The sequence below is a fragment of the Panthera leo genome, chromosome B4 (assembly GCF_018350215.1).
Source record: "Panthera leo isolate Ple1 chromosome B4, P.leo_Ple1_pat1.1, whole genome shotgun sequence".
In the NCBI taxonomy this organism is placed as follows: Eukaryota; Metazoa; Chordata; class Mammalia; order Carnivora; family Felidae; genus Panthera; species Panthera leo.
This window is the reverse complement of record NC_056685.1, coordinates 22,129,284-22,154,891: the sequence shown is the minus strand read 5'-3', so window position 1 is coordinate 22,154,891 and position 25,608 is coordinate 22,129,284. Positions and strand designations below refer to the sequence as shown.

At 45.6% G+C, this 25,608-nt stretch overlaps 1 protein-coding gene across 10 annotated transcripts in view; it reads right to left on the bottom strand.

The window, feature by feature from the left end:
* KIAA1217 (KIAA1217 ortholog) overlaps nucleotides 1-17,582 on the bottom strand; it is a 301,399-nt gene extending 283,817 nt beyond the window's left edge. For 9 of the 10 annotated variants that reach the window (XM_042945110.1, XM_042945119.1, XM_042945111.1 and 6 more), the window contains exons 1-2: nucleotides 17,297-17,582; nucleotides 8,900-9,183 (exon numbers count right to left, since the gene is read on the bottom strand). In XM_042945110.1, coding sequence (XP_042801044.1) covers nucleotides 8,900-9,183; nucleotides 17,297-17,366 — 354 coding nt within the window. In that variant the 5' untranslated portion in view covers nucleotides 17,367-17,582. Of the gene's footprint in view, nucleotides 1-8,899; nucleotides 9,184-9,469; nucleotides 9,529-17,296 lie in introns of those variants that run through there. The other variant, XM_042945115.1, reaches the window with a different exon arrangement.
* Nucleotides 17,583-25,608: the final 8,026 nt, after the last annotated feature.

Below are 25,608 nucleotides of genomic sequence, written 5' to 3'. Positions count from 1 at the left end.
ATAATGCTCTCCTGAATGCAAAGGGTTTTCACAGGTACTCAACACCTGCGATCTATTTGATAGGATGTATCATCTCATGTAATCCTCATCACAAAAGTATCGTCAGTCTCATTTCTGCGGTTAAGAAAAGCCTCAGGAAAACAGATGATTCACCTACGCTGCACAGCTCAGAGCTTCCAGCATATAAAAAACTCAGTTATATCGGACCCCATAGTTATCACTCAACAGACGCGCCCCCGGCAGGGCAGGTACTGGCTACTCTACACATACTGCCTGATGTCGAGCTGACAGTGTAGGTCGATGAAAAACAACCATCTGATTGAATTAATCCAAGAAAACACCTGCAGGAAGGATGAATAAAGGCAAAGACGTAAGCCGGCTACGAGAAAGCAGAGGACAGTCTAAACGCCTGTGATATGAGTTCTGTATCAATCAGCTGGACTGAATCACATTGGTCTTTTCTGGATTCCTCAATACTGCAAATCTCCATCTGAGCTGGTGGCAGTTTTCTCTAGGTTTTGCCGATCACCACATCAGAGGCGTCTCCTGCCACCGCATAGCCACACTTGGGTTTCTGACTCCCCTTCACTTCCCACCTACTCCCCGACACTCCTTAGCAGGTTTTCCAGTAGAATCTTATTTTGATTTGCTTTCAGACCTCTTCTTAATATAACACTGTTCTCTTGCTCTTCCTTCCACTAATTAAAACGAAAGCTAATGCAGAGTTTGGTGGCACCCAATTAAACATGGATCAAAAGCCATGTGTTACGAATGATCCCCATTTAGGATTCTTTTCCTGTTTTCCTGTATCCTCTGTGATTAACGTCAACTTCCAATCAATTTTGCAAGTGAAAACGCAACTCCTTGAATTTAGTCTCTGATCGCTGAGTGCCCCCTCACCCTGCCCCCAGATGTCCTACTCTGTCATATTCCAAATCTTCAGAAATGCACTTCCATCTCCTTTAAGTCACAATTCAAAATATCAGTCCCCTGGGAAACATTTCCAGCTAGCTCCTTCAGCTGGTCCCTCAAGTAACATCATCATCTGTTTCGTAGTAGACTGCTCTTTCTGCTTATTTTTTTCCCATTGTTTTTCATCACGCCCAAATTTCGATGACTATTGTTTCTGATTGCATTCTGATTTCTCTTAGACATAGCCAAGATTTGGAATTTCTGAGGACAGTTTTTTTATACTGATTCTTTCCATCGTAATTATATCCTTTGTTCACAGGCTCCAGCATTTCATTACATCTCACTTCATTAAACGCTCCCATATATGCTAATATAAATTCTCTAAATGTAGCTTGTAATTTTGTCATGACACCATGATCCTTCCATTTGGAGGTGTTGCTCTGGCAATAGTAACATCTCAACGTTTACGTTCCGTAGATACTTAAATCACTATTTACGTCACTGCTTCTTTGGTGCCAAATTCCTTGTCTTTCCAGAATTATTGAAGGCCAATCTAATAGGAGGCGGGCATTTCAGCCACTGTAAGATGACCACCAAATTGCATACTTACGACAATGGCCAAACCGGTACCCCCAGTCCAACCCTTCTCCATTTTCTCGACATTTTAGACTAATGTCTATTGGTTTTGCTGCGCATCAGAGAGATGGTGTGATCTGGAAGCAAGAAAGCAAGACCTGCCCCACAGCCAAATAACAGGATTCAGTACCGGTGACTTGCCCTGTCACTGTGAACAAGAGCTAAGTAAGCTGTGCCTCAGTTTCCCATTCTGTTAAGGAGAGTTCATAATATTGCCTACCACGCAGGGTTGTTGAGACGGTGAAATATACCAATATGGGCAAAGAGCAATAGTGTCATAATATTAACTGAGGCCAATAAGATGTTCTCCTTGCAGTCTTTTCCACTGTTTCACCACCATAAACAGCGGTCAAGAAAACAGTGCTAAAAAAATGCTGAACATTTAACTAACCTCCATGCTCATGTTCTCCATCTGGGTAAGGGCCTTCTTCCCCCATCCCACTGTGGCTTATTGTTAGTATTTGCTCCACATACCTTGTAGTAGATTTCTTTTATTTTATTTTTTTAATGTTTATTTATTTTTGAGAGAGAGACAGAGCATGAGTAGTGGGGGAGGGGGAGAGAGAGAGGGAGACACAGAATCCAAACCAGGCTCCAGGCTCTGAGCTGTTAGCACAGAGCCTGACTCGGGGCTCGAACTCACGAGCCATGAGATCATGACCTGAGCCAAAGTGGGACGCTCAACCAACTGAGCCACTCAGGCGCCCCTCTTGTATTAGATTTCTTAAGCGCCAAAATGCTGTTTCCTTTTCCCTTAAGGTTTAGGCAAGAAACTGGTCTGTAAATGCGTATTTAGTCATTAGTTTTGAACAGCTCCCTGGTTCTTGCCACTAAACATGGCTGTTCTCCCATCATTTTCCTTTTTGGTTGAGAATAAATTAGTAGCTCTAAAGAATTTCTTAGCTGGGTTCTACTGCTTTAGTTTAATTTATAAACTTTTCATTTGTGTATTTATTTATTTACGAAGCATATATAATTATTTAAAACCTGCCCCCTCTACAACTTTAGCCTTTTATCCACATCTTCACCAGGGCCCAAGGCTTCCACTAATGATGGTCTATGGTCTTAGTGTGCCTTTAGTTCCAATTAGATCACTTTCCAGGCTTCACTGACACACATATTCATGAATGTAAATGCATATTTGAGAAATTCTAACACTTCACATATATGGATTGATTAGGATTAGAACAGACGTGATAGGAAAAGAACAAATGTGATAGGGAAAAAAAAATCTGATTGGGGCACTGACTGGCTTAGTCCATAGACCATGTGATTCTTGATCTCGGGGTTGTGAGTTCAAGCCCCAGGTTGGGGGTAGAATTACTTAAAATCTTAGGGGTGCCTGGGTGGCTCAGTTGGTTGAGCGTCCAACGTCGGCTCGGGTCATGATCTCATGGCTCGTGAGTTCGAGATTTCATTATCTCAGATTTCAGTTTGTGAGTTAGAGCCCCCGTCGGGCTCTGTGCTGACAGCTCAGGGCCTGTAGCCTGCTTCATATTCGGTGTCTCCCTCTCTCTCTGTCCCTCCCCGACTCGCACTCTCTCTCTCAAAAATAAATAAACATTAATAAAAAAATTAAAAAAAAAGAATTACTTAAAATCTTAAAAAAAAAAAAAAAAGGAAAATAAACCATCTGATTAATTTGGAGTTTTCACACATGACGTAGGGACGACATCAATTTCCCAAGGTATACAATGATACCCTGAGATCTACTGCATGAGGAATAATCCAGTGTGATTGAAATTCTGCCATAATATAATTAAGTTTATAAAAAAAAGTCAAAGATGCCACTACATAAAGGTGTAAATATATGTTAATATATTTATATTACATTTAAATGTGATTAATGCCATTGTACAGATAAGTATAAAGTTCTATGTATGGATGTGCGATGAGCTGATGAAACCCTAAATGTTTATTTAGCATGAGCAGGGGTTGGAGCAGAGAGAGAGGGAGACACAGAATCCGAAGCAGGCTCCAGGCTCCAAGCTGTCAGCACAGAGCCAGATGCAGAGCTTGAACCTACGAACCATGAGATCACGACCTGAGCTAAAGTCGGACAATTAACCAACTAAGCCACCGAGGCGCCCTACTCACTTTTCAGTGTGTGGCATTCAATGTCTGTGGGTCACATAGCGAAGCCCTTTAAATCACAGGCTTTCTGTGATTAGACGAGTTGTGATCAGGTATTAACTGTCTCCTCCCCTCTATTAACCCTGCTTTGCATTCAAAAAGCTTCCCCTGTGGAAGGTGACGTCCAGATCATACAAATTATTGGTAGCAAACAATACCCGCGTACACAGGTGTAGAAAGCGGAAGCAGAGTTGACAGAGGGAGGTTTGCTACCAACAATCTGCACACTCATTCATTCATTCAACAAAAACCGATCATGCTTAAGTTAGGTTCCATACTCCCTTAAATGGTGACTTTACAAAGGTATTTAAGACAAGGTTCTTGTCCTCCAAAATATTCTACGTGGGAGAAAGAAACACAAAGAGAAGTACAATAAAGGCATGATTAGATACTACAATATAGGTACTGCAAGACGTTATGACCAACTCAGAAGGAGCGACATTTGGGCTGGATCATGAAGGATCGGTATCTGTGCTAGAAAGCCGTATTTCTTTTATTGACTTGATGGCAGGGATCACGCCTCATCACAGCACCTTTACCACGGCAGGTGCCAAATAAATACATATGGGATGAATAAGTGAAAGAAATCCAAATTTTAAGCTTTTGATGAAGGAAAAATCGAAATAAGTTTCGGAATTATAATAAAATTACGCTCTGACGATGGAAAAAATAATCTTCGGGTACTCAAATATGCGTGGGCAGAAAAGAAAACTGCCTTTAAATACTAATCTGAAAATAAGAACCACTGAGACTCTTCTTTTGGATACCATAGACCAGAAGACTGTAATGCCACGAGCTGCCATTGAAACAGGAGGAAGATCCACGGCTTTCTGAGGCTGTTTTTCAGTACTCTGAGATACTGAGATTATTGTCCTTTGACAAATGGGGGAACTGAGACAGAGAAGGATGAAGTCATTAGCTCCAATCCTGCAATTAGCACATGGAGGAGGCTGGATTCCGACCCAGCCCTGCCTTGTCCCAGAACCACACCCTTAGCTGCCAGGTGATGTAGCTTCACCCCCTGACTGGCCCACACAAGTAACCTTTACTACATAAACACTATGCGGCATTAATGGCCATCTGCTATCTTTGAAGACAGGTAGGAAGGAGGTTGCTACTCAACATGGCTGTTCTCCCATCAGGAGACCTCTGTTCAAATAATTTAGACTGAAGAAAATTCTTGACCGACTTATTTTCAAAGGCCCAAATTGAAGTTTTCAACCATAAGCCTTCCAGCGTCTGGACTCAGATTCTGAAATGTAAGGTAGGCTCTAATTCTCCTTATGTTTAATACCAAGGAACTGGAACCTACATGCCCTTGGTACCCAGATATTTCAGGTAAGATGCTGGCTGCCGCAGTTACCGTCTTCCTCTCAAACTCCCCCCAGTGTCACTCTGTTCATGAAGGCCGCTTCTCTGGGAGGCAGCCAGGCAAACAGCCACCAGAAGGATACGTGGTACTGAGAAGCTCAATATTAGATAAGTGGTCAGACTTGTTTATTTGAATTCCTCCGTATGGCTGGTCATCTGATCTTCCTGCAAAGGAAGCCTGGAATAATCCACTTTAAGGTCGGGGAGGAACAAAGGGCATCGTGGAGAAGAAGACAGGAAAGAGGAACCACGCAGCAGGTGAAAAAGAATAGAAAAGCCAGAGGATGAAGTACTGTCCATAGGAATTTCCTAAACCATTACCTGAGCTTACCTCTGATTAGGGTTCATTGGCGACACTACAATGGAATGAAAAAATATATACACAGATCCATGCATCAGACTCTATCCCTCTCTGGATGGTCAGCTTGGAATACACAAGAATTCATCCTGAGTTACCCAATAAAGGGACAGCTGACCAGCCATGGCCAGACTACACCTGTGGCAGACATGCATGGGATAGGAGATCAGAGGTTGGGGCCACTAAGCCACAGTCATTATTCCCTGTCATCTGATACCATGCACCCTTCAGGTTATATTTAGGCTCCCCATGTGAGAGTTTTAGCCAGTTACTATCATCATAGCAGTAGCAATAGTTATGAGATGATAAATAATAACAGTAATGATAACATTTGAAATATTTTAGCATGGAAAATATACCATTTTGAAATACTAATTTCTCAGCAAGATGAATACATTTCTAACTTAAAAAAATACATTCCACCTTCCTCATTCAACACATAATCAATTTCCTAACCTCCTTCACCGTGACCACTGGTCCCATAGTCTCTCTCTCTCTCTCTCTCTCTCTCTCTCTCTCACACACACACACACACACACACACACACACACAACCTCACCCTATCCCTTACACTTCATGTACAGACTGGTGGAGAGGAAAAAAAAATTTCCTCTACCCTTTTAGGTTTTTTGACTGGTATATTGACATAAAAGAGATTAACAAAGAAAAACAAATTTAATTATGTATGTCTGGGAGCCCCATAAGAATATGAGACTCAAGGACATGTTGGGTCAGTTGAGGCTTATATGCTATCCTGACCTAGGGAATGGGATAGGGGCTTAGAGCTTCAAAGGGGAGGAGGGTGATTCACAGGACAAGGAGAGATGATGCATAATTAGATGTTCGCCCTGCCATACAGATAAGTATTCCAGAGAAAAAGTAATCTCTGTTAATAGCTCTTTCTCTGAGCCAGGACCAGTATCCAAATTATTTTAGGCCATAACAACTTGACCTTGTTTATTATGCTTTTCTTGGTAACTTCCCATAATTGACTCCCTACTCCTAACATCTTCTTTTGTCTTTAGCTGAACATGATATTTAAGGTGATGGCTTTGGCCATTTTAGGGAGTTACTCAGAGTTCCTGGGTCTCTCCCATGTATACACAGGAAGCATACACATCATTAAGCTTTTGTTTGTTTTTCTTCTGTTAATCTGTCTTATATCAATTTAATTATTAGTTAGTCAAAAACCTAGACAGGTAGAAGGAATTTGTCATTTTTTTTCCTCACCACACTACATGCTCCATAGGCAATGATCAACTTAAAGAACAGTGAAATAAACAAGGGTTCTGAGCTCAGACTTAACCAGATTCAAATTCCAACTTTCCCTTAGCAAATTGTGTGACTGTAACTATTCTGAGTTTGAGTGTCCTCGATCTGAACCACTTTGGATAAAGTACGGTGCCTCACAAACATGCGACACGTTACATATATGGAGAGTGACCCTACTATCGACTAAAAATTAGGGAAATTTTTTACATGTCAGTTATACCTCAAGAAAACTGTAGGAAATAAATTTTAAATAAGTAAGTAAAGGGGCACCTGGGTGGCTCAGTCAGTTAAGCATCCAACTGTTGATTTCAGCTCGGGTCATGATCCCATGGTTCATGGGATGGAACCCTGCATCAGGATTTGTGCTGACAAGAGCAAAGCCTGCTTGAGATTCTCTCTCTCCCTCTCTCTCTGCCCCTTCCCTACTCACTGTCTCTATCAAAATAAATAAACAAATTTTAAAATAAGTAAATAAATAAATAAATAGGGGGTACTTTCTATATATGCTTGAAATGAAAGGAGTCATCCTGTTCTTAACTACTAAAGAATTTATCTACATCAACCAGGCCTCCTGCTTCTTCTCTCCTCTTCTGGGTCTGCCACCTTTTGGCAATGTGAGCAAAAAGCAAACATATAGCCTATACACTCATTTCATATTTTTAGGTACTTTAATAAAGATTTCGGAGAAACCAGGGTTGAATTTAAACCGACAAATCGATGGGGCGCCTGGCTCAGTCGTTTAAGCCTCCAACTTCAGCTCGGGTCATGATCTCGCAGTTCTTGGGTTCAAGCCCCGCATCGGACTCTGTGCTGACACCTTGGGGCTGGAGCCTGGAGCCTGCTTTGGATTCTGTGTCTCCCTCTCTCTCTGCCCCTCCCCTGTTCACACTCTGTCTCTGTCTTAAAAATAAATAAACATTAAAAATTTTTTATTTTTTATTTTTTTTTAATTTTTTTAACGTTTATTTATTTTTGAGACAGAGAGAGACAGAGCATGAACGGGGGAGGGTCAGAGAGAGAGGGAGACACAGAATCGGAAGCAGGCTCCAGGCTCTGAGCAGTCAGCACAGAGCCCAATGCGGGGCTCGAACTCATGGACAGTGAGATCGTGACCTGAGCCGAAGTTGGACGCTTAACCGACTGAGTCACCCAGGCGCCCCAAAAGATTTTTTTAAAATAAATAAACCAACAAATCGAGAGTGAGGATGAAGTATAGGTTCAAATTGTTCAGGCAAATGCCAATTTCCATTTCCACGGAAGATAGAAAGCTGAGTTAGTCAGACATCACTTTGGTAACCGGTTAACTGGCAGGACCGCCGACTTAACACGCTAAATGGGTCTCTCTCTCTGGAGTGTGGAAATCAATAACAGCCTGTCCTCTACCCCGACCACGTGTGTCGCAGTGGCCCTGCTTCCTTTACTCTGTTCTGCATCCTCAAAGGTCAATCTGATCACATGCCTGTGGGGCCTTCGGGGGACCCCCCCAAAACTTTGTGGCCTGCCAAAAAGTCATTGCATACAGCCAAGAAACAACAACATCCCAAGGCACAAATGGGTGCTGTCTGTGTAGCTGTCAAGATAACCTGAAAAAACAGGTAGCTGATGACAGCAGAAAGCCAAGAATGCGAAAGGTAAACATCTGTGATTAAAAGGAAAAAAAAACAGAGAATAGAAACAAAACCCTAATGTCAGCTTGCTAAGGAAAAGGGGTTCACCACAATCTATCCCTCTGTGCTCTCCTTTACCCTGAAAATGTATTTATGTCTGTCTGTCTATACGTATGTATGTAAGTATGTATGTACGTACATATGTATGTATATATGTCTTCATTCATTCATTCATTCATTCACCGTGCTAAGCACTTAAGTGCTATCTGGGTGCACAGTAATGGATCCTGGGCTTGGCTCAGTAAAGTAAGACCCCCTCACCGCCTGCAGTTTAGATGTATTTGTGGTTGAACATCGGGACACATTTGGGGGGGACTGCCTCCTCTCTGGGTCTCCCCTCTCTGACACGTTGATAAAGACAACTGAGGCTTCAGGTCAAACCTTTCCCGTAAGCTGCCTCCGTCTCGCAAACCCACAAAGAGATCTGGAACAACCCAAAGGTGGGCACGATCCACTCATCCGTTTTGTCCCCTTTGACCTGCCACTTTGCTCTCCCTCACGTTCATTGCAGAACGAGCTCTGCTCATCTCGAACGGCAACATGGTCGTACCTGGTCTCTCAGCCTCTCTTGGTGGCCCATGATCGCGGTGGCATGATGGGGGTACTTCTGCTTCAGATGTTCCAGGAAAGCTTCTCTCTTCCTGTCCATCTCAGATGTTTGCATTCCCAGTATTTCTCTGGAACTGCGGGGTCCACCTAGAGTGTGTCTCCTTGGGATATTGCGGGAAGACTTGGAAACTGAAACGCGACTGTTCCCATTAGAAAGGCGTTCCTTGGTTCTGCGACATTCTGCATCTTCTAATGACGTGACTTGTAGATTGCTTTTTCCTTGTTCTGAAAGACAAAAAAAAATACAGTTTGCAATGAAAGATTTTACTAGAAATGTCATTTACAGAACACTAAGAGGGTTTCTGGCTGCTGTTAATATGTAACCATAACCTGGCAGGTTATTTGTTTTTTAGGCAAGACGGGAACCAAATCAACAAAGGAAATGAGAAAAATTGCACTAACGCAAAAAGTTGTAGAGAGAAAGGTGGTCGTTTCCGACTCTTTTCCTGAGATTATTCAGAAGGAGAACACTTGGTCAGACAAGTTTGCAGGCAACTGGGTTACCCCTTACCTTCAACTGTAATTATAGAAAAGTTAGTTCCAGTGATTCTGATTATTGTTTTTGTTTTAATTGCAACCTCATGCTGGTAACAGGACTTTTATAGTTTCATAATCTGACGGTGGTTTCGGAGACACTTATTTCATCCCCAAGACCAGAAATAGGCATTATAATCACAGACATATGAGCCCCCTGAAAACTCCAGCCCCCCTCCATTAGCATAAACCAAGCAAACGTTAGAATTTTATTAGGTCAATATTACTATTAGGTAAGAATGGAGAGAATATAAAGGCTTGGACACATTTTGCCTGAAGTGGACTTTAAAACACACAGTGAAAAGGACAGAGATATGGTACATGTTGATGGCCTTGACCTAGACCCTTGGCCTTGACCTTGTCTCGGACACGGCCTTTCCAGGCCAAGTTGATGTCCACCTAGAAGGGAGCAAAGGAGGCAGGCGATGACAGTGGATAGGGAATCTCTGCTCATTCTCAATGGTTGGCAAGTAGGGCGTCAGGTCTGCATCTTCTAGCTGACTGAAAAAGGAGAATTACTTCTTAAAAAACAAAACTAGAAAGGGAGAGTTACGAACATTCAAAAGCACTTCAGACTCTCTTCAGCAGGAGCGGTACTTACACACCACACAGATGCAGGCAGGATAAGGTACTCCTGATCCGTGAACCCTGGGCTCTCAGGCATCCTGCCTTTAACCTCACACCCAGACCATACAATATGATCTCTAAACCTCACCATCTTCATTCATTAAATGAGGATGGCTGGACCAGTATTAGATGTGCAGCGTCTTCTAGCTCTAGATCCTTTAAAACCCAGTCTCAATGAGTTTTTAAAGAAGTTTCCGGTAAAAGCTCATTTGCTAATTATTTACCTTTAAAAGTTCTGTGCAGAAAAAAAGATCCACTATTTGAAAGTTCTAGACTTGAGTCTCAGAGAGACAAACGAAACTTCACACCAGTGATACCCAGAGCATCCAGTTTATACACACACCAGCTCATCTAAAGGCCATGCCCCCAGTGCATTTCCCTCGTTGTCTAGAAACGCCTCTGTAGACAACCCCAGGTCTGACGCCCTTGGGTTAGGCATAGTGAACATTTTCAACTCAGGCTGGTTTTCCTATTCTGGTTTTCCATCCGGAGAATGGTGTTCTGGGAACAATTCTTCTTGTTTACCCTTCACTTCTCATTACATTGCTAATTATAGCATCTCCATCAGACACCAATGAGGAAAGGGAGGAAAAAATAGCCAAATTAGTTAATTCTCCTACTCTTCATTAGTTTCAGCAGTAAATTTAGAAGGGGAAGAAGACTGAACTGTTGATTAAAAAGATATTGAGAGATTAACTGTATCATTTATTTAGGCTCCTTTCTCATTACATGGACCCACATGACGGCTGCCTTTTTTGTGGTGTCTTCTTTAATAAAACAGAAGTAACAGGATCCACTGAATAAAGCGAGTTGCAAAAAATGCCATATGTCAGGTTGGTAAATACGTGTGCAATCTGGTTTCGCTTTAGCTTTCGGAGTGCGTGTGTGTGCACATGAGTTTTACATTGGCCAAAAACTTGTTGTATACTTCATATAACACTATTGACTTTTACACAGTATTCTTAACGATTACTTTCGACATCATTAACATATTTTAAAAAATGATCCTGGGCAGCTAGATTAATTGGCGGGATTGAATCTCCGGGAAGGGGACTTCTTCACATGGGCAAACACACAGACACCCCTATGGATAAATGTTCAGGCACCTTCAGCCACCAACAGCAGCAGAAAGTTCCATCTGCCTTGCTCTGCCACACAGACTCACAAGAACTATTTTGTCTCATCGAAGGATCCTCAGACTAGGTCAAGACAGCCAGAACGGTAGCCCCTTGGAGACTGAGAACAGTTTTCCGCTTTCTTCCTTCAGATAAATTCGGAAAGGAGCGGGGGAGGGGAGGAGTGGCGGTCTTTGCAGCCAATCTCCTGTCACCATTTACCTCTGGGAAGCCCCAACTTGCTGACCCTCAACCCCTGCCGTTTTCTAACACTTTGCACCGGAAGGTCACGTCAGCCTTATGTTACTTTCCCATTTTTTCTTTTTTGTGCATTCTTCTAAAATGTCTCCAGTTGTTTAACAAGGTTGAATGTGACCTGGAGGAAGGCAGCAAAAGCACTGATGCCCAAATGCGCCAACGGCCAAAGGCACAGTCCTTTGGCGGACGCCCAGTTGAGGGCGGGGCTCACTCCTTCCCGTGGCTCCCCTTCTTGCCCTTCACCCCACTCCGCTATCGGCCCGGGCTGTCTCCCGTCCCACCACCAGGCACCTGCTCACAGGCACCAACAACACCCCAACCCTACTGTCCACACAAAGCCACTTGAACACGCGTCCCGGTCACCTGAGCCCTTTCCTCAGGGAGGCTCAGTTCTTGGGGGCTCTCAATTCCCGGGCCTGAGGGAGAACTGACAACTCTACCACTCCAGTCATTTGGGGATACCGTGACCCTTCAGCTGGGGAGAAAAACTAAGCAGGGCAAAACAAGAGGCGACCGGGCAAAGGACAGGTAGTCACAATTCCACAGCAGTGGAGTCAGAGATCTGAGTCCCACCCATTCTTCATTATCCACAAAGCCATCCACACAGAAATCCAGTTCTATTTCTTGTCTGGAATGCACTCTGGTGCTAACATTGAAGTATGGGTGTGTCCAGCCACTTGCTATTCTGGGAATCCGTGTCAAACAAACAACGATGCTGTAGCGTGAAGGCAAGGCTTCCAGTTTCCCCTTCCTGCCGCTCCCAGCCTCCGCACGGCCCCGGGAAACTGCTCTTCCTAGCCCACTCCAAGCAGGGCACAGAGCAGAACAGGAGCGTCGAGCAGAGAACAGCCCCTCCAGCATTCCCGGGAGCAGAAGCAGGGATGAGGAGGGCGGCAGTGCCAGAGAGAGAGAGACTCTGCTGAGACGCAGCAGGTTATCCTGCGGGCAGGAGCCCACGGGAGCTGAAGGCTGGCCTCTGGGCCACAGCTCAGGTGGCCTCAGCCAAATCAGCTGACTTCACAGCAAGAGATTTGAGACCTCGCATCCTTCAGACATTCCACGCCTGCCTTCCACCTGCGAGCCAGCGACAAGACTTCCCTGAGATTTTATTCCCGAGTTCAGATTCGGTAGGCCACAGCCTCTTTGAGAGGGAGTCCCTCCCTTCTTTGTAGTGGCTTCCGGTTCGCTATCTCCAAGATGGAGCTTTGCAATGGTGCCAGGATCCTCTCTTGTCATAGGAACACCGTGGGGAGTTGCTGTTTCCTCTGGCTGTACAACCTCTCCGGGCCTTCTGTGGCAGCGACAGGATTTTGTCCGTCCGTGACTTCAAACCATAACGTTCTCCTGCTGCATACACAGAAAAGCTGCGTTTTCCAGCCTTCATCTAGCTGGGGCCTGGTCCTAATTCCTCCAGTCAATGCAGTGTGGGTGGCCAGAGGTGATGTGGGCCACCTTCAGCCCTGGCCCCCAGCCTTGCTGAATGATCTTCCGTGCTCCTTCTCTTTGATCTTGGGCTAGCTGCCAGTCAAAGCTCCAGAGGAAGCCGTCAAGGCCTTGGCGAATGGCGGCAGGCTACACAGAAGGGGCCTAGGTCCCAGAGCCGGCCTGAAGGTGTGCCCTCAGGAGATCCACCTGGCCGGGAATATCCACATTCCACTGTGTTCAAAACATTAACGTTGGTTGTGCTAAACCACAGAGATTACAGGGTTGTTACAGCAATTCGCCTATCTGACTAATACACATCCCATATTCTGTTGGGGGCCCACGGGATTTCTTGCCTTCCTAGTTCTCTTGTTAATATCATACAGATCACCACCATATACGAACTGGCACAGAAACTACAGCCGAAATCAGACCATTATATATATTCACCTAAAAACCCTTAAAAATTAAATACGGGATAAATAAGATTTCTGGGATAGACAGAGTAGGAACAGCCCTTCTGCTCCCCGGAAAAACATTCTCGGCTCAGGTGTTGGTTAGATGATTCATTCATTCTCGAAAATATCTATTGAGTGCCTACTCCGTACATTGAAAGGAGTTAGGAAATACAGTGAAGTTGTGATCGAGAGAGACATAATCCCCTTCCCTTACAGAGGATCCACATTATAATGAGGGAAGCAGACAAACAATACGTCATATAAATGTCACGTAGTGATAACTGCTCTTTAGGATAAAACAGGTCAGGGGCAGAGACTGATGGGACAATTTTAGAGTTCTGTGCAAAGACTTGAGTACCTGGGACTCCCCAAGCTTGCGCTCTGTGGCCAGGGCCATTTTTTGCAAGTTCAAGGTGTACAATGTGTTGGTTTGATACATTTACATATTGCAAAAAATGATTACCAGCAGAGCAAATACTATCTCGAAACACTGGTGGATCAGGGGTTGGCGGAGGCGAGCAGACGGGCTGATAACACTTTACCTGCCCAGGGGTTTCAAGAGCTTAGGGGCCTGAGCGAAAGCAGACACTTCAGGGCCACTGTGGGCAGATAGAGGCGGCCCGAGGAACCTCCCCCAGGATCGCTCCAAGGAGCCCATGGGCTTTAAAGGGAGTGTGATAGTCTTAGACTACAGGTTAGCCAATAACTACGGAGCGCACACAGGGCACCTCGCAATATACTTTCACGCTGTTGTTTTCCTAGTAAGCTGCCTACTCAGCCACGGAAACCTCACTGATTAGAGCCATTCTTGGGGCGACCATCTGCCCCAATTTGCCAAAACACTTGTGGGTTACAACTGCCGTCCCAGCAAAATTATTCATAGGGTTCCTTTTCACTCTCCAAAGTGTCTCAGTCCGGACAATAAGTTACATGATCACCCAGGGGATCCTTATCTACAGTAGATTGGTAAACGCCAAGCCCGGTGGTGGAATAATTAGCCTTTGGTTCAAGAAATATTTATTGAGTGTTTTCTACGTGCCCGGTGTTCTGTTAGTGCAGGAAATGCAAAGATGAGGAAGACCTGGTCTGCCCTGGAATATCACTTTCTTATTGGGTGCAACCACCAAGAATGCCGGGCTAGAAATGGACACGGTGTATTACGGATGACGTGAACAGAGGCCTGGCTTCCCTGTGTGGTCCTCGTGCTGACCAAAGAACTGAAACTGATGCCATCCTCCTTCGCTGCATCGCTTTACCCAGAATTCAACGGGACCCTACACATCCAATCTGAATGCTTCTCGCCCTTACGATCTCTCCAGCCACCCCTCCCAATCTCTCTGACTTCTAGATACTCAAGTGTCCCAGGGTGTACTGGGGACCTGTCCTCCTGCACACAGACCCAGTCCTAGCAGATCTGACATTGACCCCCGTCCGTCCTCCTCAATTCGAGTGGAGAATATCCATGCTGCAATCAGCATCTCCGCTTGGATGCCTGATATAAACCTCTGGATCCTGACCTATCCAAAGGACTTCCTATTTTCCCCTCCACTTCCAAACTATACACACCCTCTCCTCCTCAACTCCACTCAAATGCTTTCCCTTTTGAGTAAATGGCAACTCCATTCCTCCAGCTAGGCAGGCCAACATTTCTGAAATCATCTCTGACTTCTCCTTTTCTCTTATATCCCACATCCAATCCCTCAGCAAATTCTTTTGCCTTAACTTTCAGTATACATCTGGAAGTGTCTCATCACCTGTTCTACCACCTGCTGGTCCAACCTCGTCCCTGGTTTACCGCAGAAGCCTCCAAAATGGCCTCCCTGCCCTTCCCCTACCCCCCATGTGGGTTATTCTCTGCATAGCACCCAATATTTCTCTTATTATAAGACAAGTCAGACCTGCTAGCCTCTCCCCAGCTCTTTTGAAATAATCAAATCTCTGCCACAGTCTCACAGCCCTATGTGATTTGGCTTGGATTACCTCTTACCCTCTTTTCTCCCAGCCTTCTCCCATGTCCTTGCCGTTCTTTGAACATGTTCCTGCTATTCCCTCCCTCACCTCTTTCAGATGTTTATTCAGATATACACCAGCGAGGGTCTCCCTGATAACCCTATCTACAGTTTCACCCGCAACCCATGCACTTCCTGTTCCCTTTCCCTGCCTACAGTCTTATTTCTACTTAATAGAGTTACTAGGTAAAATATAAAATGCCCAACTAAAATGAAATTTCAAGTAAATAATGAATAATTTCAGCATAAGTATGTCCCAAATAGTGCACGGGATATACTCATACAAAAATAATTATCTGTTGCTCATCTGAAACTCAAACTTAACTGGGTATTTAACTCAAATACAGGGTATTTTTACTCGCTAAACCTGGGAACGCTGGCATCTAACATGCTATGTATTTTATGTATCAGTTCATTGTCTCTCTTTACCACCTCCTTCCCTCCAAACATGGCTCTTAGAACAGAAGTTCAGCGAGGGCAAGTATTTTTCATCTACTTTGTTCACCGTTTCTCCCACTGAATGAATGGGTAAATGAATAAAGCGATTACCTTCCCTCAGCCTGACTATCCCCAGCCTCTGAAGCATCTTTGAATTGCTGTGTTTGTTTGAAAGTTATTTCTTAAATTGGTCCCATTCTAATTGCCCCTGTAGATTCTGGGTCATTTATGTCAACAGATGGAATCCTTGCTGTGGGATCCTGCCCTACCAGATAAGGGGGGAGGGGAGGGATGGCAGCCTTATCTCCCACTGGACCCCACTGACCAGGCGCCCTCACGGAGAGTGCTCTGTTTTAGAAACACAAACACAGACACCTAGACGAAGACTGTAGGACTGGGGGATCCTCCAGGGTTTTCTAAGCTTCAGGTTTCCTGCATTTCACAGGACAGGGGTAAGGTGGGGGGGGGGGGTGTTTTAATTGCCGTGCTTGTGCCTAGCTTAGTTTTGCATTTTCAATGTGGATGAGTCATTTGTTACTTCCCTTTCGCCTTTTTAAAGCACACACACCTTTTCCCCTGTGCATAATCCCTACTCCCACGCAGAGCACTGTAGACCCGCAAGGCTTCTTTTAGTTCCTAACTGGCCTCCGGATGAACCTGGGGTAGGGTGGGCGGGGATGGTTTCGGATTGTGCGGGTTTATGAACACGCTGCCTATATGATACCATATGATAGGCTCTATAGGCTCTGGCATCACAGACGTCAGAAACTGGAAAGCAGAGAAGTCCTTTCTCTACCCAGCCTCGCTGTGAAATTTCTTTGGAACAACATAAGCTTCTGGAAATTCCCTACGGAAAAGACAAGTCTATTACAGACACAATTAAAGGAAAACTGCCTGGAGAAAATTTACCAAAATTCTCTAACAACTCCCAACTTTTGAATAGAGAGATTCACAGAGTCCCATCCATCATCCACATAGAGGTACAAGTGCTCCCCTACTGCTCTGATCTGTAAAATAAAACATCCCTAAACTCTGTAATTTAACTCTAAAATTCCGCAAAACTTGCATCCAGTGTGCATTTGCCTCATGGGATCCCCCAACCAATGAATGGGAATGCTGCCCTCCCAGAGATAGCCTCCCAGAAACAGCTCCTTTCTCCCACGGCTGGAGCAGTGAGTATTAAAAGCTGCTTTTAGCGATATATTTTGTCATTGCCTAGAGATACAACACATACTGAATGCTTACTGTCCCACAAACGCGGTATCCCCAAGCCACTTCTTTTGCTGCTGACGAAAACCCTGCCAGAGATCAAGTCAGACCCAAGAAATCACAGCTCTCCACTCAGTTTTGAAAACGCACCACCCCAAGAAAAGCGCGTTTTCTTTGCCATGCGCCCCGTCTGGGGATTATAAAAAGCAGCCCGCGGCGAGGAACACGCTTAACTGTAACTCCATCTTTGAATGAGTCTGTTACTTACCCTGCTTCTGCCCGCTGTCTGCTGAGTAAGGAAGGCACGGCTCACATTTCTGGCTTTCATTTTCTTCCATTGTCCCTGCCTACGGCACAAGCTCCTTGCTGCTCTTTAAACTTCAGAGCGCAGTTCTGAAAGCTCCCAGAAAGCGCCTGGAAGGGGGCCCTGGGCGGGGGGAGGGGACCGTGCGAAACCCCACCCCAAACTATTCTCCACTCCGGTGCAAAGTCTCTCTCGCCGGAGAAAACTGCATTCCAGCGTCGGGCCGCCCCCGTCCCTCCGTGCCTGCGGCCCCGCGTCCGTCCGTCCGTCAGTCCGCCAGCCCGACTGGTCCCGGAGGAAGGGGGGAGGGGGGAGAGCCTGTGCCCCGGAGCCGCCCGCCGACCCTGGCCCGGGCGAGCCCTGCGCGGCGCGCGTGGGAGGCCCCAACAGGTGATGGGCTGTCCGACCAGGACCCGGACTGCCTGGTTTGCACCGCTGCGAACTGCCGAGATCCCGCAGCCGGGGAAGGAAAACATTTCACATAGGATCGCCGGCGAGAACTGGGTTCTCCGTTCCCTGGGTTCTTGAATCTCAGACACAGAAGGAGCCTCCCAAGTAGGCTGCTGTACATATTAATACACAGCCAACTGCAGAACATCCCAAATTTGAGTGAAATCTCTTTATAAAAAAGAAAGAAAGACAGAAAGCAAGCCTTTATGCTGAATGTTGTTAAGTAAACACTTTCTGGCAATAACTGTTTAGAACCTGATTAACACAAAGAAGTTGTTTACTTTTCGCACAGTCAGTATCAATCACTTGCACTGAACTTTAAAAAGAGTTTGTACCCCCATTTGCTTAGGCTTTGACGCCTCTCCTTTCCCCCAACACACACACACACACACACACACACACACACACACACCCCTTGCTCACAAATCTTGAAAAGTAAACTAGTAAAGTCAACCTTCCGAATCTCTCAAGTTAATTACTTTAAAATATCTGAAAGGCAAAAAAATTGCTTTTCTTTGGTTGGGCAGAGTTACATCCAACATACTCATTCTCCTTTTAAGCTATCTACAAATATTTATTTTGTTCTTTACCCAGTCCTTGAAAAATTGGCAAATTTCCCAGAAAGTGAAAATAGGAGGCACAATGTCCACACACACACAAAAAAGATGGGAAAATAATCTAAGCAACATTAGCTCTGTCATTTCAGCCATCTAAAAGTAAGACAATCACCACTAGGAAGAGTGTGATATTTTAATCTGTAGTGGCCTCATCAGTTGAGGGGAAAAGAGGACAATGGGTAGCTTGCTGACCATACCTTCATGCAGTTTAACAGGCCATTCAGGCAAGGTCTTAGATTAATTTAGAGCAAGAATTTGTGCAGAACAATGGCTGGCCTATCCTCCAGATTCTGACCTCAAGTCACCTGTGTGTTTTGGCAGCGTGGGAGACATATTTTGGCCATCTAGGACAAAAAAGATGCGGAAGGCCCGTAGGGACAAAGGATATAGGGAAAATGGACATGCCAGAGATTGAGCCAAACTCTCACATAGGAAGGGAAGAAGAAAAGAAAGACCCTGAAACTCCTAACAGGATTTTTCTTGAAATCCAACATGTGGGGAATCTTCTAGAAAGTTAAAGCCATGCCTGGCAGCATGAATACAGGCAATTGAGTCGACAGGGCTCAAGGTCTCCATGACTTTGTGGCAGAATTACCTGGTAATCTTGCTCTAAGGAGGAACTAATCTTACACGGTTTCTGTACTGGTTCCCTGTGGGCAAATGAGTAAACGCCAGAGGAGTCTTGTTTTAACCTTACTATTTCCTCAGATACAAAATGTTCAGGAAGGAGGGATTTGTGTTCAGGCCCCCGGGTCCAGATTGTCCTGATCCTTGGGTAGTTGTTGTGAATTTGTCTTCAAATTAACAATGCCAGGGACGGTTGGAGTGGTGGGGAGGGACACACCAGAGGATGTCCCTGGGCTCTCACCTGACTTGTTTTGGTGCCCGAAGAGCCTGTTCCTACCAGCTCCTACCTGTCACTTGTCACAGTACAGTGGCAAGACCCCCACGGTGAAGGAGACAACAGCATACCTACCATAGCAGCCCATAACAACCAACAGCCCAATGCCTGCTGGGAAGCCTTTCTGGCTAGCTCAGTTCAGGCGGGGGTGGGGGAAAAAAATCCATTTTTACATGCAGGTTTTGCTTTCCTGGGGCTGTTTGGAAAGTGGGAGAGCAGCCCTTCAAGGCCCTGTTGATCCCCGACTGGGCAAAATAAGGGCAGGTCTCCCACCAGTTCTAAACTCTGGTTAGTTTCCAGGCAGCCCAAGGAACCCCCTCTGCCCACCACGTGTTCAAGCTGCTGGGACCCTCCCCTCCCCCACAGGCAACGCAGACTGCGGCCTGTGTAGATATTCCTCCAAGCAAAACTCTTTGTGCAATGCGCAAAACGAAAAGGCATTACGAGTGAAGATAATTAACATGAATCATTAAGGACCAGGAAATCTAGACATATATTTACAGTAAATCACATTCTCTTGAATAGTTCGACTTTCTGACCATTCTATGGGGGAAAGCTTCCACCAGACTAGTTACTGGCCTTTTGTTCCTTCTCCTTGAGAACGAGAACTGAAAACAATTCAGAGAAAGCTCTGTATTAATGCCTTTGCACTGAACTATTCTGTACAACGCTCTTCAAAGCACACAGAGCTTACTAGGACTATTTTGCTAATTGTCAGCTTCTCTGAGAGGGGTCTCTAGAAAATACTAACCGTTTTCTGCAATCTCCATAAGCTCAGTAACTCAGATCTTCATGAAAAATACTATTATTGTCATTGCTATAGCTGCGGAAATGTTCTTTCTGGAAGAAACCCTATTTGAACTAGAAACATGCCGTGCTTTTAGGTTTAATTTAATTTCTAGGTTTAAAAATTGCTATTACAAACCAATCTGCCTACTGCCGTACTTTGAAATGTGCTGTGAAAGGCAGAAGGGAAGCGGGAAGAACTTGAAATGTGATTTTCCTGCACTCATATAGAGAGCTACAATAATGATACCAGGGGGCTGAATTTTCAACTCCATTTCTGTTAACCAGGGAAGGTGCAAGACTATTTCTTGCTTAATGGCTCCATATGTTGGCAATTCATGGCTCAAAATGAGCTAACACACAAAAAAATGTCATTTAAAAGGAAAGACAAGTGATGAGATAAAAGGGCAAATGGTGATTTTGCAGGCGGAACTATCCTGTTGCAGAACTGGGCCACTACTGGATTTGAAAACACAACTTAAACAGACATCCGCCATGTCAGGCATTAGTGACAACAGTCAGAAACTATTGCGTGTGACTGCTTAGCAGGCCTATTTAATTACAGAGCTGTGGAAAGCATGTCAACTCTTCCTTTATGTGAGTTTTTCAAGAGAGAAATCATTGCTAGAATCCAGCCTTCGTGGAATTGCACTGATAGGTCCCAAATTATTTTTTTAGTTTAAATGCTATTCGGCACGTGGAAACCAATTTGACAATACATTTCATAATAAAAAAATAAATACAAAATAAAAGATAAAAAAAATGCTATTCGGCACAGGATCGCCTACGATGATTTGACACGAGGACACAAAAGAAATACTTAATGCTAGCGGAAGCCATAAAATGTAATTGTCAAAGGCATTGGTCACTGAAAGGAAAACTAAACAAAATAAAGTGAAAAACAAATAAGCCAAAAATGTTTCAACCGGAGCCCCCTTTGACGTGTTACACATTGCCTTTCTGAAGGGAACACCCCTGAGTGTCAGCCTAGAGTTCAGAAATGAAAGACTTGTGACAAGTGGGAGAACATTTGCTTAAATGGACGATCTGGTGAATGAAATGCGGGCTCTCCCACCTTACTCTTGCCAGCAGTGTGTCAGCTGGTTAGGGTGACCTTACACTTAAATATAAACCAGAGCACTTGTGGCCGCGAAAGGGGACACTATAAATAATTGCAACAGGACAAGACGCGGAAACCACGACTGTCCCTGGCAAACCAGGACAGATGGTCCCCTCTGTGTAGCCCAAGATATGCCCCATGTGTTCTTCGGGTTTCCAAATGCAAAAAGAGCCCAAAGAAGGCTGTTTGAGTTTCCCCACACCGACCTCACCAGAGAAATTTAAGCATTAATTAAAGGTGTGAACCGTCATCTGAGCTGTTTTACAAGCCCCACCAACCACTTCACATTGAAGAACAAAAATCTCACAATAGTGTATTCTGTATGATTCATCCATCAAAACAGAATTTCCCTTTCTATGTTTAGGGCAAAGAGCTCACAGATGTGACCATGGAACCATTTCTATCTCTAGCATTCTCTCCAGAGGGTAACCAATCTTCTTGATCTTACTTGAGTCCTTAAAATCCCAGCTACTCCAAGGAGACCTGGCCAGCCAAGGAGAAGTGAGTTGACAAAAAGCCTCCCCCACCGCTCACGTCTCTCTGTATACAGATGTCTTGGAACTTTTCTCCCTACCCCGTAAAATTCTTCATGCAATTATGAATACGAACTACACTTAGATCCAATGTGTTAATGCTTTAAGCATATTTGCTTTCTTTTCAAGAGAATCCATTGATGTCCATTTTTATCGGGGTTTCTTTTATCTCTTTTAAGTTGGAAGACGCTGGAAAGCAAAGACCACGTCTGCCAAGCAGTGTCGCTGGGGCGGCCCATGTGTGCAGCACATCATGGGGAAACCAGCGCTCAGCTCTGCTTCACGTGGTCACAGCAGACCAAGTCTGGCTTCCAGGTGGCGACTTTCAAGTGAAAATGCAACTGATGTACGCTCCCCCCCCTTTTATCCCAGAGCGGGCTAAACTGTGTCATATTCTATAGAGTTCCTAGAGGTGGAACCCATGAAAATGTAAGAACGCCCACAGATACAAGCACCCTGCTTGCTCCTTGCTTTAACTCAGTGGTGCTATTATGAACCCTTTCATCAGAGTGTATTTGGTGAGATTTCATTGGGAAGGCATTTCCCTGGCCTACTTCTGCTCCTGGCCTTCTCCACGTGCCCTGCAAAGCTTCAGTGAGTTGTTGGGGCAGTAAGGACTATGGGGAACCAATCACAGGGCCAGAAAATTGGGATCAAGGGTAGGCTTCTATTCCCTCCCCCATTTTGCAGATGAGCAAAATGAGACCTGGAGAGTTAATGCCAGTCAGGCCCCCTCGTCAACCATCACGCTGTTGAATTTGTTTAACACTTAGGATATTTTATCCCCTTTTCTCACAACTGCCCTAGGGGACCCCTCAATTATTCTCATTCCTTTTTCTATATCAAAATGGAGAACAGGGGTGCCTGGGTGGCTCCATTGGTTATGTGTCTCTCTCTTGATTTCAGCACAGGTCATGATCCCGCAGTTCATGGGTTCAAGCCCAGCATCCGGCTCTATGGGGCCTGCTGGGGATTCTCTTTCTGTGCACCTTCCCCACTAATGGGCACATGTGTGCATGCGTGCATGTGCTCTCTCTCTCTCAAGAACAAATTACTTAATTAAAAAAAAAAAAGAAATGGAGAATAAAGTCAGAGTTGGTACAGGGGAGAGTATATCTACTTTCTAAAACCCCTCTCCCCTCAATCACAGAATCAGGTCTCATATTAGCTGGGGGTCTTTGCTGTACAAGACACTGAGGCCCGGTGTATGCCGTAATGTACGTGCTTGCCTGTGTGCTGTTTCTGTAATGCCAGGAACATCCCAGGTGAGACATGGCTTCCCCCAGGACGTGAGGCTGGGACCAGCCATCAGAGATCATGGAGAGGAGCCTGCACATAGTCAGATAGGGGAAAGGGCCTGTGAGGTGAGTTGGGGTACTGGTAGGCTCACGTAGGCTGGTGGGGTCGGGGTGCAGCACAGAGGTGGGGTGACCTCGGTACAGCAAGAGAGATGTCTGAGACATTCCCCTAGGGTCCCAAAGGGGGATTATTCCTACTGCTCCTCCTGAGCCTTTGCTCTCCTCATCCCCACCTCTAGAACTCAGAGGTCCTCACCTTCCCTACCAGGCGGGGGAAACGTTGAAACTGGATTGAATGTACTGATATTCTTCTCAGCCAAATAATCACTCCCGTAGACTTTCAATAATGCACTTAGATTTTTGTGTTTTTTTTGTTTTTTTTTTTTTTCGCATTTTCATCAGATCTTAGTTTCAGGGAGTAAGAGCCACAGACAACAGAGAACGGCAGGGTTGTGCAGATGCACGGCCCTCCTGATTCGCCCCCGGGAAGGCTGACACTGCGCTCCGGGGGCTCAGGGCGCCCGACGGGGCAGGTGCTCCCTCGGGGTGTGCGGAAGGTGGGCCCGTCTCCAGCTTCTCCATCAGGCCGGCTCACCCTCAAGTTTTGGGGTCAGTTCTTGAAAGCCAATCATGTGCTCCAGAACTTAAGTATTTTTACAGCGATCTTCTCTCCCCACCCCAGTCCCCAGGATTTAAGGAGAGGGTACAACGCGTGTTCGTTGCAGATGGAAAAAGCAGTTTTAATCACGAAGGACCTGACTTCAAGAGCCAAGTGGGAGGGGGAAGAAGACCTGGGGCGTTTACCAGCTGTCCTGTGGCTCTCCTTCTCCCCGGCCCCCAGGTGAGTTCTGTGGTCCTCCCCATGTGCTCCTACAGCTTAAAGTTTTGTTTCCCGGATTATACTGTTGTGCTTTTGAAACACATTCTTTGCCAGATTTTATAGTCTCTCAACTGGGCAAGGTTTAGTGGGGCAAGATATTTAATTAGAGGTTGGACCAAGTTTTCCACAACACTCTATGAGGAGTCTAATTCGTGTGAACTGATTGAATTCATAAAAGAACAAAATGATAAGTAGTTTCTACCTGCTGCCCCCCATCCCACGCACACCTCCCCCCTTCTGCACACCCCCCCAACCCATGTGCGTCAGAACCCAAGACGCTGATAAACGGCCAACTGGTGCACTGATGTGGTAGACTAGTGAGGAATCGATGATATTCCCAGTGTGCCCTGCTCGCAAGCCCTTTCTAAGGAAAGCAGCCGGGGAGCTTCTCTGGGCCACCCCAGGTCAGTAGGGACCAGCTGGGGGTGCTCCCTGTCAAGAACTCAGGGAGCTCCAGGCTGGAGAGGGGCTCAGAGACCCAGTCAGATCGACCCTCTTCTTTCCTACAGAATTTGAATGCGGTACAGAGAAAAAGGAGTTAGGATGACCCACCAGCCAGGTTCGCCCAGGACTTTGGGTGCTCCCAGAATGCAGACATTTCTCCTTTTTCTAATGTTTATTTTTGAGAGAGAGAGAGAGAGAGAGAGAGAGAGAGAGAGAGAGAGAATGAGTGGGGGAGGGGCCCAGAGAAGGAGGCGACAGAGTTTCTGAAGCAGGCTCCACGCTGACAACAGTGAGCCCGACTCACGACTCATGAGCCTTGAGCCTTGAGATCATGACCTGAGACTAAGTCTGAGGCTCAAACGACTGAACAACCAGGCGCCCCGGGATGCAGAAATTTCCATGCTAAAATCAGGAAAGTTCTGGGAAACCTGGGTTCAGGTGGTCACCCAGGTGCCGGCAGTATGGCTAAGCAAAGAGGAGCCCCCCAAACAGACATCAGCAGGCACAGCCAAGAGACTACAAAGGAAAGGATGGGGTGGGGTGGGGGGGGGAGGGGCGGGTAGGAAGGGGGAGAGAGAGAGAGAGAGAGTGTTCTAGCAGAAGGGCAGTAGCAGCAACAGAGGAAAGAAGCAGGCAAGAATGGAGCAGCTGAATGAGAGGGACAAGGACAGATTTCTGTTGGTTTCCAGAGTAGCTACTGCTTCTCCTAAATGTCAAAGGATCATGTCCAGCTGCTCAGAAGGCCCGGGAAAGCCATTTCCTAACCCTCCTACTTCCTCACATAAATAAGAACCCAAACTATGGGTAGGGCTATGCCTTGTCACCGGAGCAGGTCACAGCCTGTGAAAATCAGGACACTCAAGTGGAGAGGTTACAGAATCATTTCCGAGATAAATAGATATGGTTTGGGTCATCTTCAAAGCACAATGTTCTTTGCCCCATCTTTTTCAACATTGATTCAACTGATTGATTGATTGATGATTCAGAGAGAGAGTATGTTTGCTCATGTGTGAGTTGGGTAGGGTGGGATGGAGAAAGAAAATCCCAAGCAGGCTCCATGCTCGGCATGGAGCCCGACAGGGGAAACGATCCCATGACCCCCTGGTCCCCGGGGATCATGACCTGAGCTGAAATCAAGAGTAGGACACTCAAGCGAATGAGCCACCCAGGCGCCTTACGTTTTTCGAAATTGAAGGAAATAGTGAAAATTACCTCGTCCGGTCCGTGTTTCTCAAACTCCAGCAATT